Source organism: Hyperolius riggenbachi, chromosome 1, assembly GCF_040937935.1.
Source record: "Hyperolius riggenbachi isolate aHypRig1 chromosome 1, aHypRig1.pri, whole genome shotgun sequence".
Lineage (NCBI taxonomy): Eukaryota > Metazoa > Chordata > Amphibia > Anura > Hyperoliidae > Hyperolius > Hyperolius riggenbachi.
The window spans coordinates 20,340,534-20,357,130 of NC_090646.1; the positions used below are offsets into that span (position 1 = coordinate 20,340,534).

At 43.0% G+C, this 16,597-nt stretch overlaps 1 protein-coding gene across 1 annotated transcript; it reads left to right on the forward strand.

Moving 5' to 3' along the window:
- The first annotated feature begins 183 nt into the window (after positions 1–183).
- On the forward strand, positions 184–15,795 carry LOC137518066 (vomeronasal type-2 receptor 26-like). Its single transcript, XM_068235762.1, has 4 exons — positions 184–345; positions 5,961–6,191; positions 9,966–10,089; positions 14,897–15,795. The coding sequence occupies exons 1-4, from the start codon at positions 184–186 to the stop codon at positions 15,793–15,795; spliced, it is 1,416 nt and encodes a 471-aa protein (XP_068091863.1).
- The last annotated feature ends 802 nt before the right edge of the window (positions 15,796–16,597 follow it).

Below are 16,597 nucleotides of genomic sequence, written 5' to 3' on the forward strand. Positions count from 1 at the left end.
CCCAAAGAAAGTATCATTGGTTAATTTTCAACATGCTATTCACAGATCAATTATCAAGTGACTGACCCTCTGTTGAAGGACAAGAACATGTTCCCAACGTTACACGTTATAACACCCAATGAGTGGATTCATTATAGAGCAGTTATAAAATGCTTATTGCATTTTGGGTGGAACTGGGTTGGAATGGTGACGCCAAGTGATGGCAGTGGTGATGTGGAACTGAGGGAACTGAGTAAGATGATGGCCCAGCATGGGATCTGCATCGAGTACGTCATTCAACTTACACGTCACGAAGAACAAAATAAAGAGAAAATGAAAATTTTTAGGAAATCTAGAGCCGAGGTTGTAATTATGTGTGGAATTTTTTTAGCAAACCTTGTTCATTTTTTACATGAGCTGCACTATGCACATAAAAACCTCACATTAATTCTCCACGAGTCATGGGCCAATATAAGATTTATGTTCCTTAACTTTATTCAACCTGTTAACTGCAGCTTAATTTTTTCCTGGCCCCAAAAATACATCCTTGACTTGAATTCTCTGTTAAATAATGTTACAGTATCTGCTTTACCTTCTGACCCATTAAAAGAAGACATCCAACTTGAAGTATTTAACTGTCTTTCACCAAATCCAAAAAAAAATATGTTTTTTAAATATGTGTATGGATTTTCCAGAGCCAAGTGTACAGAAGAACATAAATTAATGTCAGCACTTTTGCAGTCTGCGGACTCAAAGCCACCCTATTCATTCATGTCAGTATATGTTTTGGCTAATGCTTTACACAAAATGGACTTACTGCGAAAAACATCGGGAACATCTGGACTAAATAAAATTGTAAGAGAGTTTATGTGTATTATTATTATTACCTACTGTTATTACCTCCACCCTTTAGATTGTAAGCCTTTGGCAGACCCGCCCTCCCACCCCCACCCCCTTAGTGTGTCTTTCTTAATTTTGCTACCCCAGCAATGACACCCTTCTCATGGACTAACTCAGACTTGATTTGCCGGGTCTCTGTAGAAAGCATTTTATACCCTGATTGTATATATAATCTTATGCTATGCTGTATAACCATTTGCTTCCTGGCTGTCACCCCTTGTTACAATGTATGTATCCCTATTTATTGTCCAGTTCTGCGTTGACGCTTTATAAATACAGTTAATAATAATAATAATAATAATAATAATAATAATAATAATGTGTTGGTGATTTATAAATACAGTTAATAATATTAATAATGTTATTATCCTATAACTGAATCTGAGAAACTAAGATTGTTCACAAAGTAAATGAGCCTGGTACATTAAGTTCCCCACCACGCCTCATTCAAAAATTCCTGCCACAGATTTCCTACTGCAGTCATCCTACTAATATAATAAATGGGAAAGTTCGGATGTTTGGATGTTCGGATGTTTGGATGTTTGGATGTTTGTTACTCGATCACGCAAAAATGGCTGAACGGATTTGAATGAAATTTGGCACACACATAGTACATTACCTGGAATAAAGTATAGGATACGTTTTATTCCCATAACCAAAAAGGGGGCGGAGACAAATACAAATTTCACTGGAAAATATAAACTGCAGCCATTCTTACCCTGTTAATGGTAGGGTTCTTAAACTTTGCACAGTTGGTTGTTGGGTGACTGGGATTAATATTCAGAAAGGTGGGTGGAGTCTATAAAAGCCAATCATAATTCACCTATTGATTTTCAAGGGAATATTTACATTGCTGCCATTCTTGCACTGTTATTGGCACAAGCCTCAAACCTGGTACAGTTGGTCATTGGGTGACTGGGGCTCAATTTGAGAAAGGGGTGTGGAGCCACAAACAGCCAATAAGATCTGTTTCATTCCAATGCAAATTATTGATGCCAAACACAGCAAAGCTCATAAACTTGGTAATTGAGTAATTGTGTGTTAGGGTTAGAAAAGTGGGCACAGCCAACACCAGCCAAATACATAAGCGCACAACACGGGGTCTTAAGTGGGTGGAGATAAATACAAATTTTACTGGGAAAATGTAAACTGCAGCCATTCTTACACTATTAATTGTAGGGTTCTCAAACTTTGCACAGTTAATTACTGGGTGACTGGGATTAATATTCAAAAAAGTAGGTGGAGCCTACAAAAGCCAATTAAAAATTACCTATTGATTTTTCAGGGAATACGTACATTGCTGCCATTCTTGCACTGTTAATGGCACAAGCCTCAAACCTGGTACAGTTGATCATTGGGTGACTGGGGTTTAAATTGATAAAAGGGGGTGGAGCCACAAACAGCCAATCTAATTTGTTTAATTTGAATGCAGGTTATTGATGCCAATGACCGCAAAGCTCACAAACTTGGTCATTGAGTAACTGAGTAATTGTGTGTTAGGGTTAGGAAAAGGGGGCGCAGCCAACACCAGCCAAATACATAATCGGCCAATACCGCATCATCAGTAGGCAGAGACAAATACATATTTCACTGAGAAAATGTAAATTGCAGCCATTCTTACACTGTTAATGGTAGGGTTCTCAAACTTTGCACAATTTGTGACTGGGATTAATATTCAGAAAAGTGGGTGGAGCCTACAAAAGATGATCAAAATTCACCTATTGATTTTCAAGGGGAATATGTAATTGCTGCCATTCTTGCACAGTTAATGGCACAAGCCTTAAACCTGGTACAGTTGGTCATTGGGTGACTGGGGTTCAAATTTAGACAAAGGGGTGGAGCCACAAACAGCCAATCAGATTTGTTTAATCTCAGTGCAAATTGTTGATGCCAAAGACCGCAAAGCGCACAAACTTGGTCATTGAAGTAATTGTGTGTTAGGGTTAGAAAAAGTAGGCGGAGCCAACACCAGCCAAATACATACCCAAACAATGTCAGGAAATCAGTGGGTGGAGAAAAATACAAATTTTATTGGGAAAATGTAAACTGCAGCCATTCTTACACTGTTAATGGTAGGGTTCTCAAACTTTGCACAGTTGGTCACTGGGTAACTGAGATTAATATTCAGAAAGGTGGGTGGAGTGTACAAAAGCCAATCAAAATCCATCTATTGATTTTTAAGGGGAATATGTAATTTCTGCCATTCTTGCACTGTTAATGACACAAGCCTCAAACCTGGTACAGTTGGCCATTGGGTGATTTGGGTTCAAATTCAGAAAAGGGGTGGAGCCACAGCCAATCAGATTTATTTTATTTCAATGCAAATTATTGATGCCAAAGATCGCAAAGCTCACAAACTTGGTCATTAAGTAATTAAGTAATTGTGTTTTAGGGTTAGGAAAAGGAGTCGGGGCCAACACCAGCCAAATACATAGCCGGGCAACCCCGGGCATCCAGCTAGTACATAATAATGATGATAAAGGTGATGGTGATTATGATAATGATTATTAGTGATGATCGCAATGTGCTAATTATGATTTTGTGAAGTGTTGCCTAATTTCTGTAATTGCAATGATGATTGTGATTTTGTGTGGGTGGTTCCAGTCTGGCCCGCTTAGGTGGACCCAGTCGGGGGTGAGTGGGGGCGGCTCCTAATCGGATCGTATGGGCTCTGCCCTCGAGAAATGAGGCTCTTGCACATAGTTATTTCGCTCTACCTGGTCTTTCACTCTCCCAGCCTCGACTTGCTAGAGAGATTGAAGGGTAATGTGGGTAGTCACTTTAATGTATAGTAGGGGGTAGATGAAAAATACAAGGGATGGGCTCTCTGGGTCCCCGTTCCTGAGGGGTAGAGGGGAGTGGAGGGATGTTAGGAGGAGTTGGATGAGTCTGGAGGATAGCTGGTTTTTGGGAGTAAATGGGAGAGAGGATAGCTTTTATAATGTTGTATGGTGTATGAAGTTTATGAATGTTTTATGTTGGTACTTATATGGACTACTGCGCCTTTCGAAGAATGGGGGGGGGGGGGGACTACTAATATGAAGATATATATATTTTTTCCTTTTTTGTGTAATTTTGTACATATTCTAAATGTGACAGGTACTATGAATAAATTAGTAAAAAAACAAAATTCAAACTATGCTGCAAACTATACTCAAACATGGGAGTGCTTCAGTGAAGCTGATAATTCTCTTGGGTGCTGTACCATGGGTACGCTAAGTTTGAGGAAAAAAATGCAGTGTAATAAAGTTTCACTCTTATACCAATTATTAGCTGGTGGCCCGGCGTTGCCCGAGTATGTATTTGGCTGGTGTTGGCTCCGCTCACTTTTACTAACACTAACACACAATTACACAATTACTCAATGACCAAGTTTGTGAGCTCTGCAGTCTTTGACATCAATAATTTGCATTGAAATAAAATAAATCTGATTGGCTGTGGCTCCACCACTTTTCTGCAGTTACAGTCCGGTCACATGCTTCCCTGTCATGACCCCATAGCAAAAATAGGCAAGCGCTAAATAGCGGTCAGCCCTGGCCGAGCTATTAATAACTGCACAGCCCAGGGTTTATATGGCTCTTGTAAGCTATATGAAACAATAAGTGGTCCTACCTTTGGTGAGGAATTACATTTTAAACATATATTTATTGGAAACAAATGAGGAAGCATTTCATGGGCCTTGCCCACTTCTTCAGGTCAGTGTATTTCCAGAGAAACATGCTGGACTAGGACAGCCTGTATCAGAGATCTAATACAGCTACTCATAGTCCAGCATGTTTCCCTAGAAAAGACATTGCTATCAGGGGCATAACAATAGACCCTGCAAGGGATGTATCCGCAGTGGGGCCCAGAAGCCACAGGTGGCCCCATGGAGGGAGAAGTTTATTTTCCCTGTCCTGAGGGACTGATAACTAAGGGCCAGGAGAGAAAAAACTTTCTGCACAATTGTTCTAATGACTGCATCTGCTCAGCCACTGATAAAGAATCATACAGAGTTTTGACGGCAAAGATTTGTAGAAAGCCCCTATTCAGTGTTCAGCAGGTCTTGTGTACAGCGCCCAGCCCCCAACCTCTCTACCCCTCCCCAAGTGCTGTGTACTGTAGTGATGCTGGAGGAGGCTGCATTGCCAGTTCTGCTACATCAGAGATGGACAGAGTGAGTGTAATAAGCTGAGGCTGGGAGCACTCACCTGTTGGTTTTCTGTATGCATTTCCTGCACACCATGATGTGTGTGTGTATGTGAAAACATGCACATCTAATCACAGAAGCAAATGTAATTGATAGAGAAAATGCCTGCAGTGCTTCACTGCTGTCTGTTTTTATCTGCATGGGGGAACACATTCAGGGCTCGTTTCCACTATCGCGAATCTGCATGCGTCCAACGCATGCAGATTCGCACATGTAATGCAAGTGGATGGGCCTGTTTCCACTGTAGCGTTGTTGAGGTGCGTTTTTTTCAGCGGTGAAAAAACGCACAAAAGAGCCAACGAATTCGCCTGAGAGTGGAATGCATGCGAATCGCCGCTAATGTATTTAATAGGAAATTCGCATGCTGTTATGGTATGCGAATTTTCATGCGAATTCGCATGTGAATTCGCATGAAATCAATGGAAAAGCACACCGGCATTGCCATGGTTAAATTCGCATGCATCATCATCCGTGCAAATTCGCATGCGAATTCGCACGAAAATTCGCATGCACACGCATGCAAAATTCGCATCTGCATGCGAATTTTGCCGCAGCGATTTCGCAACGCAATAGTGGAAACGAGCCCTCAAGTGTGCACTAGCCAATTGAATAACACTGGTTTTCAGGTTTACCTGTACAGAAAGCGAGGGGGTATTGGACGGCCCAATCCAAAGTTTTGCAGGGGGGCCCAGGGATTTTTAGTTACGCCCCTGACTGTTATATTGGCCTGAAGAAGCAGGTGAGGCCCACAAAATGTGTCATCTTTTGTGTCCGGTAAACATATTTTTAAAATTCCGTTCCTCGCTTATTATAATGATGATAGTGATAGATTACGAATTAGAATTGATTGAAACTGCTTTTAATAACACTAATGTCGATCTTCCCTGTGAAGCTGAAGAGCTATGCGTCAGGATTTAATTACCTGGACCTAATAGGACCAGCGACCGTCATCAGAGGGAAAATGGAAATACCATCAGAGTTGATTTTGGGAAACTTGATCATAAATAAAAATCGGAACAATTATACATTTTTTGTGAAACCACTGGCTGTCTTTTATGGTACAAAAAATGTAAAAGAACCACTGAATGTCAAACCAGAGGATGTGATCTGGAACGGAGGCAAGGTACAAAATCAGATCAGGACAGTTACAAGTTTCAATTGTTCTCTAAAAGTTTGCCTCTATTATTTTCTATTGATAGCATTTATGGTTGTTATTTAAAGAAGAACTGTCGCGAAAATCTTAAAATTTAAAACATATACAAATGAGAAGTACGTTTCTCCCAGAGTAAAATGAGCCATAAATTAATTTTCTCCTATGTTCCTGTCACTTACAATAAGAAGTAGAAATCTATCATTACCGACAGATTTTGGATTAGTCCATCTACTCATAGGGAGGTTCTCAGGGTTTTCTTTATTTTTAAAAGCACTTAGGGAATGGCAGTTGCTCCATCCAACTGCTAAAATAGTGTGCTGCTAGCAGGGAGGCTGGCCAGCATCTTTGTATAAATCTTTTTCAGGGAATGTCTTTATAAAGAATAAAAGCCAAGCTGAGAATCCCCTATGGAGAGATGGACTAGCCCAAAACCTGTCGGTAATGTTAGATGTCTACTACCCATTGTGAGTGACAGCAACATAAGAGAGAAGTAATTTATGGCTCATTTTACTCTGGGAGAAATGTCTTTCTTATTTGTATGTGTTTTAACCACTTGCCGACCGCGCACTTATACCGCGCGTCGGCAAAGTGGCAGCTGCAGGACCAGCGACGCAGTTCTGCGTGGCCGGCTGCAGGCTAATTAATCAGGAAGCAGCCGCGGGCGGGGGGCTTCGTGAATAGCCTGCGGGCCGCCGATCGCGGCTCGCAGGCTAAATGTAAACACAAGCGGAAATAATCTGCTTTGTTTACATTTGTTCAATGCTGCTAACAGTAGCAGCGTTGTACCAGATCAGCGATCCCCGGCCAATCAGCGGCCGGGGATCGCTGTCACATGACAGGCAGGAGCCTGTTAGAGGCTGCACAGGACAGATCCGTTCCTGTGCAGCCTCGGATCTCCGGGGAAGGGAGGGAGGAGAGGGAGGAGGGGGAATCTCGCCGCGGAGGGGGGCTTTGAGGTGCCCCCCCCCGCAACACCCAGGCAGGCAGGAGCGATCAGACCCCCCCAGCACGTCATCCCCCTAGTGGGGAAAAAAAGGGGGCGATCTGGTCGCTTTGCCTGGTGTTTGATCTGTGCTGGGGCTGCACAGCCCACCCAGCACAGATCTGCTAAAACAGCGCTGGTCCTTAAGGGGGGGGGGAAGGGTGGGTCCTCAAGTGGTTAAATGTTAAGATTCTATTAAACAAAAAAGCAATCCATGATTACCATATCATGACAAATATGAACACCAATGAAATAAAATGATGATTTATTCAAGGACGTATCCCAAAAATATAAAACCAGATGTACTGCCAAGATGGTACAGGGGTAAAGAGATTCAAAATACATAAATATGTCTATATATAATAATATATCAGGCTCAGATAGGTGAGTATGCCCAAATAACAATAATCCATACCATAGTACAGCTGTCACAATCAATTTGCAAAACATAGATCTACAATTCTGGTCAATATCCTAACTGACAATCTCTTGTAATATAAATGACAAGTGACTGTAACAACCAATATATCGTCTAGGAAAAATAGAGAGCTGTCTTACCAACTGTAGCACTGTTACCCCCTGGTCCAAATGGCAGTGTGGACCTCACATGTATTCGGATCTCCGAAGAAGCACCTAGGAGGGTGCGATACATGTGAGGTCCACACTGCCATTTGGACCAGGGGGTAACAGTGCTACAGTCCATCTTATTTTAACCACTTCAGCCCTCAGTCGTTTTCACTTTATGCATCCGAGCAATGTTCACCTCCCATTCATTAGCCTATAACTTTATCACTACTTATCACAATGAACTGATCTATATCTCGTTTTTCCCACCACCAATTAGGCTTTCTTTGGGGAGTACATTTTGCTAAGAGCCACTTTTACTGTAAATGCATTTTAACAGGAAGAATAAGAAAAAAAACGGAAAAAATTCATTATTTCGTAGTTTTCGGCCATTATAGTTTTAAAATAATACATGCCTCCACAATTAAAACCCACGTATTGTATTTGCCCATTTGTCCAGGTTATTACATCATTTAAATTATGTCCCTATCACAATGTATGGCGACAATATTTTATTTGGAAATAAAAGTGCATTTCTTCCATTTTGCATCCATCACTATTTACAAGCTTATAATTAAAAAAATAAAAAAAATAGAAATATTTCATCTTTACATAGATATTTAAAAAGTTTAGACCCTTAGGTAAATATTTATGTTTTTTTTATTATTGTAATATATTTTGTAAATATATGTATATTTTTACATTAAGATGTAGTTTTACTTTTTGGCCACAAGATGGCAGCCATGAGTTTGTTTACAATGACGTCACTCTAAGCGTAACATGTATGCTTAGAGGGACATAGGGGGATGTAGGAAGCAGAAAAAGCGAAGCTTCCGAGAGAAGCTGTTGCTTTTTCTGCGGGGGAGAGGAATCAGTGATTGGGCAGCATGGCCCAATTCACTGATTCCCTGGCTAACGAACCGTGGGCCGGGGGCGCGCGTGCACGCGTGTGATCGGCTGCGGGAGTGCATGGGAGCACACATGGCCTCTACATCCAGGAGGTGAAAGTAGTTAAAACATTTTACAGCTTATTGATCAGTGAGTATCACATTTAGTTTCCCTACCATCACATCTTTTTCAGCTTTGTATATTTCCAAGTCGGGTTGATTCTTTAATCACTACTGGCCCCAAACTATTGGCAATTGATCTTTAACCTAAACTGAAACTATCCCCTAGTCCTTATTGTAAAAATTAACCTATCTCTAGCAAGTCACTTAAAGGGAAGGTTCAGGGACTGTTTAAAAAAAAAAAATCCGCATCCACTTACCTGGGGCTTCCTCCAGCCCGTGGCAGGCAGGAGGTGCCCTCGGCGCCGCTCCGCAGGCTGCCGGTGGTCTCCGGTGGCCGACCCGACCTGGCCGGGCCGGCGGCCAGGTCGGGCTCCTTCCGCATTCCAAAATGCGCCTCACGGCGGTGCGCTGACTTCATCGGACGTCCTCCGGGCTTTACTGCGCAGGCTCAGTAGTTCTGAGCCTGCGCAGTAAAGCCCGGAGGACATCCGATGACGTCAGCGCGCCGCCGTGAGGCGCATTTTGGAACGTGGAAGGAGCCCGACCTGGCCGCCGGCCTGGCCAGGTCGGGTCGGCCTCCAGAGACCACCGGCAGCCTGCGGAGCGGTGCTGAGGGCACCTCCTGCCTGCCACGGGCTGGAGGAAGCCCCGGGTAAGTGGATGCGGATTTTTATTTTTTTTAAACAATCCCTGAACCTTCCCTTTAAACCATTTCACTCACCTCACATAACCAAGGATGAGTTTGTAACATTAACACATTTTTGTTGTCTCAAAATCCACATTTTTGGCAGAGGAAATATTTTGTGAGCATGTCATAAAATAAAAAAAAATGTATATGAATTTTAATTTAAATATCTTCTCAAAAGTAGACATTTTCACTAGAATATTGTGTTGTTTTTTCTCTGAATGGCATAGCATGGAATTTTTTTTTCCACATCTATTAAAACATTATTATAATTTGTCCCCACATCCCCTATTAGTCTCTGACTTTTTGGATTCTGATAAATATTAGTTATTTATCTATGGCCATAGGTATCAGAAGAGTTGTGGGCTTAAATGACCAATCTGCCCAAATCATTCAGTGCCAGGAGTAATTGTTTCACCAAAATCAGAGAAAAAATGTGATAACTTCCTTTATAATGAGGCCTTGTTTTGTTTGTTTTTTTCTTACTTTACTGCATGTAAAAGATGCCAAAATCTCGTTGCAATGACAGATGTCCTCCTGGCTACAGGAAAACTCAGGATGGTGGAATTTATGTCTGTTGCTATGACTGCATCCCGTGCTCTGAGGGCGAGATGTCCAATGTCACAGGTGGGAATGACCTATAAAGACAGATAGGTAGTAGTGAATATACCTTTCAACACTCATCAAACCAAGTCCAATAACAGTTCTTTCCATCCTTCTGCAACTCAGCTGGTTATCTGCTCCTGCGAACAGTTGAACTCACAAGGATGTTAAAAAAAAATGTTGCTCTACCAGTATAGGTAGCCAGAGAGCCCCCATTTTATGTGGTGAGAGAAATGGATCCCCCTACTGCAGTGTGCAGTGGAGGGGTGATGTAACTCACCTCTACAGGTAATAATCACTGTTTGACATACAGTAGGATGGGGCAGAGCTTTGTGGCTATTTGGGGGTGTGGCTTTACAACTATCCGGGGCAGAGCTTCACTGTGGTTCACCTCTCCTCAGGTAAATATTGTGGTGGCCCGAGTGATCACTCAGGTCGCTCAGAGGAAAGGCCAGCCCTGTCTGTGATCAGTCTACTGCAATTGTGATTGTGGCCTTAAGCATGTTGCCTTGACAAAGAGCTCCTGCATGGCCCCACAATGTTGGATTGTCATTGTTTTTCAAGCAATAAAGTTTACAAATTGAAGAGGAGGTGGCAGTTTTTACTTTATACTATATGGCCTTGATTCACTAACCGGCACTAAGCTGGTTAGTGTGCCTTATCACTTAGTGGGCACAAACTACAGCGCTAACCTTATCTGAGGTTAGTGTGCCTTATCTGAGGTTAGTGTGCCTTATCTGAGGTTAGTGTGCCTTATCTGAGGTTAGTATGCCTTATCTGAGGTTAGTGTGCCTTATCTGAGGTTAGTGTGCCTTATCTGAGGTTAGTGTGCCTTATCTGAGGTTAGTATGCCTTATCTGAGGTTAGTGTGCCTTATCTGAGGTTAGTGTGCCTTATCTAAATGAGTGTGCCTTATCTGAGGTTAGTGTGCCTTATCTAAATGAGTGTGCCTTATCTGAGGGTATTGTGCCTTATCTGAGGTTAGTGTGCCTTATCTGAGGTTAGTGTGCCTTATCTTAGGTTAGTGTGCCTTATCTGAGTTAGTGTGCCTTATCTGAGTTAGTGTGCCTTATCTGAGGTTAGTGTGCCTTATCTGAACTTAGTGCCCCTTAACCTTCCTGGCGGTAACCCCGAACCTAGTTCGGGGTAAGCCGCGCAGGAGGTTTTCTCAGGCCCTGCTGGGCCGATCTGCGTAATTTTTTTTTTTGCTGAACACAGCTAGCACTTTGCTAGCAGCGTCAGCACACCAATCGCCACCGCCCCGCGCCGATTCGCCGCTATCCACGCCGCCGCAGAGCCCCCCCAGACCCCTGCGCTGCCTGGCCTATCAGCGCCAGGCAGCGCTAAGGGGTGGATCAGGTCTCCCTTAGACGTCACGATGTCCATGACGTCGGTGACGTCATCCCGCCCCATCGCCATGGCGACGGGGGAAGCCCTCCAGGAAATCCCGTTCTTTGAACGGGATTTCCTGATCGCCTATCGCCAGAGGCGATCGGAGGGGCTGGGGGGATGCCGCTGAGCAGCGACTATCATGTAGCGAGCCCTAGGCTCGCTACATGATTTTAAAAAAAAAATTAAAAAAAAAAAACGGCAGCGCTGCCCCCTGGCGGTTTTTAATAAACCGCCAGGAGGGTTAAGTAGCTTTGTGCACACTAAGGGCTTGATTCACTAACCGGCGCTAAGCCGGTTAGTGTGCCCTAAGTGTTAGTGGGCGCAAACCACGGCGTTAGGTGGTTTGCGCCCACACAGTTGAAACAATCCCGCTCACTGCGCGTGCAGCGCACAGTGCGGGTAACAGTGTGCATTGCTGGCCTTTAAAAGTCGCACCTGATGCTATGAAAATGATGTATCGGTTGCCCGCTAAGCTGCGCTATGATACGCCACTTCGGAGGCACCCGATGAGCCATTTTCGTCACACCGGGTGCAACTTTTAAGGGACAGCGGGTGCAACGTTATTGTTGTACCGCGCACTAAGATTGGCGCACCGCGCTGCGCGCGCAGTGCACGGGGCCGCGCGCAAAGTAGCCAAAAAGGGCTTTTCACACTGTGCCGGTTAGTGAATCAAGCCCTAAAAGATGCACAAAGCTACATTGTGCGTTGCACTGCGCACAGTGCGCACAGCGTAATGCGTCAATCTTTGCGCGTGGTGCGATGATAACATCACACCCGCGATACTGTATATGATGCGACCATAAGGTCGCATAGAATGCGACGATAATGGTGCACTGATGCACCATTTAGGTTGCATCCTATGCGACCTTAAGGTCGCATCATGTATAGTATAGCTGGTGCGATGTTATTGTGCAGTGCGCGATTCAGCTTTGTGCATCTTTTAGTGTGCACAAAGCTACTTAAGGGGCACTAAGTTCAGATAAGGCACATAACCTCAGATTAGGCACACTAACTCAGATAAGGCACACTAACCTCAGATAAGGCACACTAACCTCAGATAAGGCACACTAACCTCAGATAAGGCACACTAACCTCAGATAAGGCACACTAACCTCAGATAAGGCACACTAACTCAGATAAGGCATACTAACCTCAGATAAGGCACACTAACTCAGATAAGGCACACTAACCTCAGATAAGGCACACTAACTCTCAGATAAGGCACACTAACTCAAATAAGGCACACTAACCTCAGATAAGGCCCACTAACTCAGATAAGGCACACTAACCTCAGATAAGGCATACTAACCTCAGATAAGGCACACTAACTCAGATAAGGCATACTAACCTCAGATAAGGCACACTAACCTCAGATAAGGCACACTTACCTCAGATAAGGCACACTAACTCAGATTAGGCACACTAACCTCCGATAAGGCACACTAACCTCCGATAAGGCACACTAACCTCCGATAAGGCACACTAACCTCAGATAAGGCACACTAACCTCAGGTAAGATTCACACATAAGGCTTAGCGCCGGTTAGTGAATCAAGCCCTATGTCTATGATGACATCTTCCACGAAAGCCAGACTTGGCTTATATTGTGGTCCACCATCAAAGGCACCTCCAGCTGTGATGTATGTAATAATCTGAGAGGTTACGAATGATGAAGAAGGGGATGTGGCCGTCCGCACCTGACCGGTAAATTGGGCACTGCCATAGAATGCAATAATTGTGGCCATACCGGTGCCCAGTGTACAATTTGTACACTGGGGATGTCAGAATTCAGCAATTATATACAGTAGCCGAATTTCAACTTACACCAGCAGTAGGAACCAGACAGTGCATGGAGATCCAGTTATCTCCAGTTACGAGTGAAGATAGTGGTGTGTGGCGGTACACAGAGTTCATGTAGCTGAAATGCAAATAGTGTCAGATATCTGCAGGGGCAAGTTATAGAGGGAGGTGGTTTGGCTATCATGCAGCAGAACGCCACACTGGTTATCTGTTAGTGTAAAGCATAAGCATGGATCGAAGGGGAGGGGGGTTCGTTTTACAGTGTGTTGAGCTTAAAGTATTTTAATGGACAAAAAATGGTTAATGGGGTTGGTATTTGGCCATTTTATCATGTAGGGGGTGTGATCTCAAACATGGTTGTTGGTAGCCTGTATTTTTATTGAACTAGTTCCAGCACATCCCCACCTTATCATTGTACCCCTATTAAATGTCCCCATCGCATGTCTCCCTTTTAGGTGCATCCATTAAAGTACTCATAAATTCTAGGACCCTTATAGTGCCCCCCCTTATAGTGCCCCCCTCCCATACTGCCTTCATACAGTATATTCTGCCCACTTTGTTGTTTTTTTTTCCTTATAATAATCCTTGTCCTGTGTGCCCCTTAAAGTGGCTCCTATGTTGTGTCCATCTTATAGGGCCTGATTCACAAAGCGCTGCTAACAGTTAGCACGCTGGTGAAAAGCCCTTTATCACACCTAAACTCAGTTTAGGTGTGATAAGTTTAGGTGTGATAAGTTTAGGTGTGATAAGTTTAGGCGTGAAAAGTTTAAGCACCAATTGGGTTAGCACCGCAGTGCACAGTTGATCAAAAGTTTTGCGCTAGCAAAGTCTGGTGCCCTTCGCATAGAGTTTAATGGCGCTGCTTTGCGTGCGGGACTTTGCGCGCAATCTAAACTTATCTAAACTTATCATGCCTAAACTTATCATGCCTAAACTTATCACTCCTAAACTTATCATGCCTAAACTGGCTTTTCACCAGCGTGGTGCAATGGTTATCACGCCTAAAGTCTCTAACTGGGTTAGCACCGCTTTGTGAATCGAGCCTATTGTGTCTCCTGTGCATTTACCTCCTAATAGTGGCCCCTGTAATGTGCTCCCTTTAGAGACCCCTGCACTGTGGCATCTGTAATCCCATGTAGTTAGCCATGAACTTTGCCCCCTTGTAGTGGCCCCTATTTTCCCTCTTGGTTTAGTGCTTCCTCCTCTTCATTACAGCTTTCTTTGGTGGTCTAGTGGCTTCCCCACCAAAGATCTCAGATCTCAGATTCATGACATCATCAGGCTGAGACTGGTATATGCAACTGGAATAGCCAGCTGTAGTGCAGTATGGGATAAAGAAGAGCGGGGATTGGATCTGTGGAATAAAGTAGACATAAGATGATTTTTACCAGCATACCTTCATCACTTCTAGATATCATGTCACTTTTCTTTTAGGGGGGTGTGGAGATTGGATACCAGAGTGGGCTTTCCTTACATGCTGTGCTCATTAAATGCAGACTAAGAAAACAAAACCATTGGGACAGAGAATGAAGATATACTGTGGTGGAAGCAGGAGGGGTTAAAGATTACTTTTAGAGTTTTAATATTGTATAATTTGAATAATGTTGGACAGAAGTTATTTTTTGCCTTCCTCATTTCAGACAGTGAAAGCTGCTTCAGATGTCCCGATGAAGAGTGGCCTAATGAGCAGAAAGTGAGATGTGTCCCCAGAACCTTTGATTTTCTATCTTATGAAAATGATGTTCTGCCTTTAATATTTTCATTGGCGACCTTAATATTTTCATGCATGACAATTTTTACTTTAGGGAATTTTATTTATTACTGGGACACTCCAGTTGTGAAGGCCAATAACCGGACTGTGAGCATCATTCTCTTGACCTCCATCCTGCTGAGCTTCCTCTCTGTCTTCTTGTACCTCGGACGTCCTGTGGATATAACCTGCATGCTGAGACAGGTGTCATTTGGGGTCTTCTTCACCATCTCAGTCTCCTGTGTTCTGGCCAAGACTGTCACTGTCTGCATTGCTTTTAAAGCCACCAAACCGGGAAGTTACTGGAGAAAATGGATCAAAGTCAAGGTTTCCAATTCCTTATTTGTCACCTGTTCCTCTGTACAAGCTCTGATTTGTATTGTTTGGCTGTCAGTTTCCCCCCCTTATCAGGAGTATGACATGTACTCTTACCCTGTAATAATAATAATTCAGTGTAATGAGGGGTCAGTGATTGGCTTCTACTCTATGTTAGGTTATATGGGGTTTCTGGCAGCCGTGAGCTTAGTTTTGGCTTTCATGGTGAGGACATTACCGGACAGCTTTAATGAGGCCAAGTACATCACGTTCAGCATGCTGGTGTTCTGCAGTGTCTGGATTGCCATGATCCCGGCCTATCTGAGCACCAGAGGGAAATACATGGTGGCTGTGGAGATATTTGCCATACTGACCTCCAGCGCTGGAATATTAGGTTGCATTTTCTTCCCAAAATGTTATATTATGCTTTTCAAGCCTAAACTGAACATCAGGGGAAAACATATTGTAGGATAATAAATCTACTGCATAAAGCTCTATAGTTAAGTTCACTAGTTATGAATAAATATCAACATTTTCATATTGGCCCAATTTACCCAACAGTGTTACATTTTCTTACAGATAAAAATGAAATTTAGGGACACACAAATATTTTTTGGACACATTCATCAAAATCTGTGGCTATAAGAAAACATATTTTAAATTAATCCTTAATTTTCATGAACATGTGTAACTCACGAAAATAAGTAATATTTTCTCAAAAAAATTTGCGTAAGCTAAATTGTACTTTTGGATGCTTAAAGGGAACCTTAACTGAGAGTGATATGGATGTTACCTTTTAAACAATACCAGTTGCCTGTCAGTCCTGCTGATCTCTTTGGCTGCAGTAGTGGCTGAATCACACACCTGAAACAAGCATGCAGCTAATCCAGTCTGACTTCAGTCAGAGCACCTGATCTGCATGCTTGTTTAGGGGCTGTGGCTTAAAGTATTAGAGACACAGGATCAGCAGGAGAGTCAGGCAACTGGTATTATTTTAAAAGGAAAAATCCATATCCTTCTCAGTTCAGGTTCCCTTTAAAGATTACCTCCAGTTAAAAAAAAAGGTTTTCCTATGCCAACGTCAGACAATGGAACTATGCAGTAAAAAGCTTACCCATAGTTTGAAATAGAATTGGAAAGGATTAAATGGGAATCAAATCATTTTTCTATTGCACTGGTAAAAACGTTATCCCTGTTACTCTCATTATTGTGTTTAGCTCTTTGTAACTTTCATTTCACCTGGGGAGCGAGAGTCCATGGCCATGTCCAGATTGTG

Excerpts from the sequence above, each read along its gene's own strand:
- LOC137518066 (XM_068235762.1), top strand. The coding sequence starts at position 184 with ATGGTGACGCCAAGTGATGGCAGTGGTGATGTGGAACTGAGGGAACTG. Across the intron at positions 346-5,960 it reads GGAAATCTAGAGCCGAGGTT|CTGAAGAGCTATGCGTCAGG; the intron begins GTAATTATGTGT and ends TTCCCTGTGAAG. Across the intron at positions 6,192-9,965 it reads TGATCTGGAACGGAGGCAAG|ATGCCAAAATCTCGTTGCAA; the intron begins GTACAAAATCAG and ends TGCATGTAAAAG.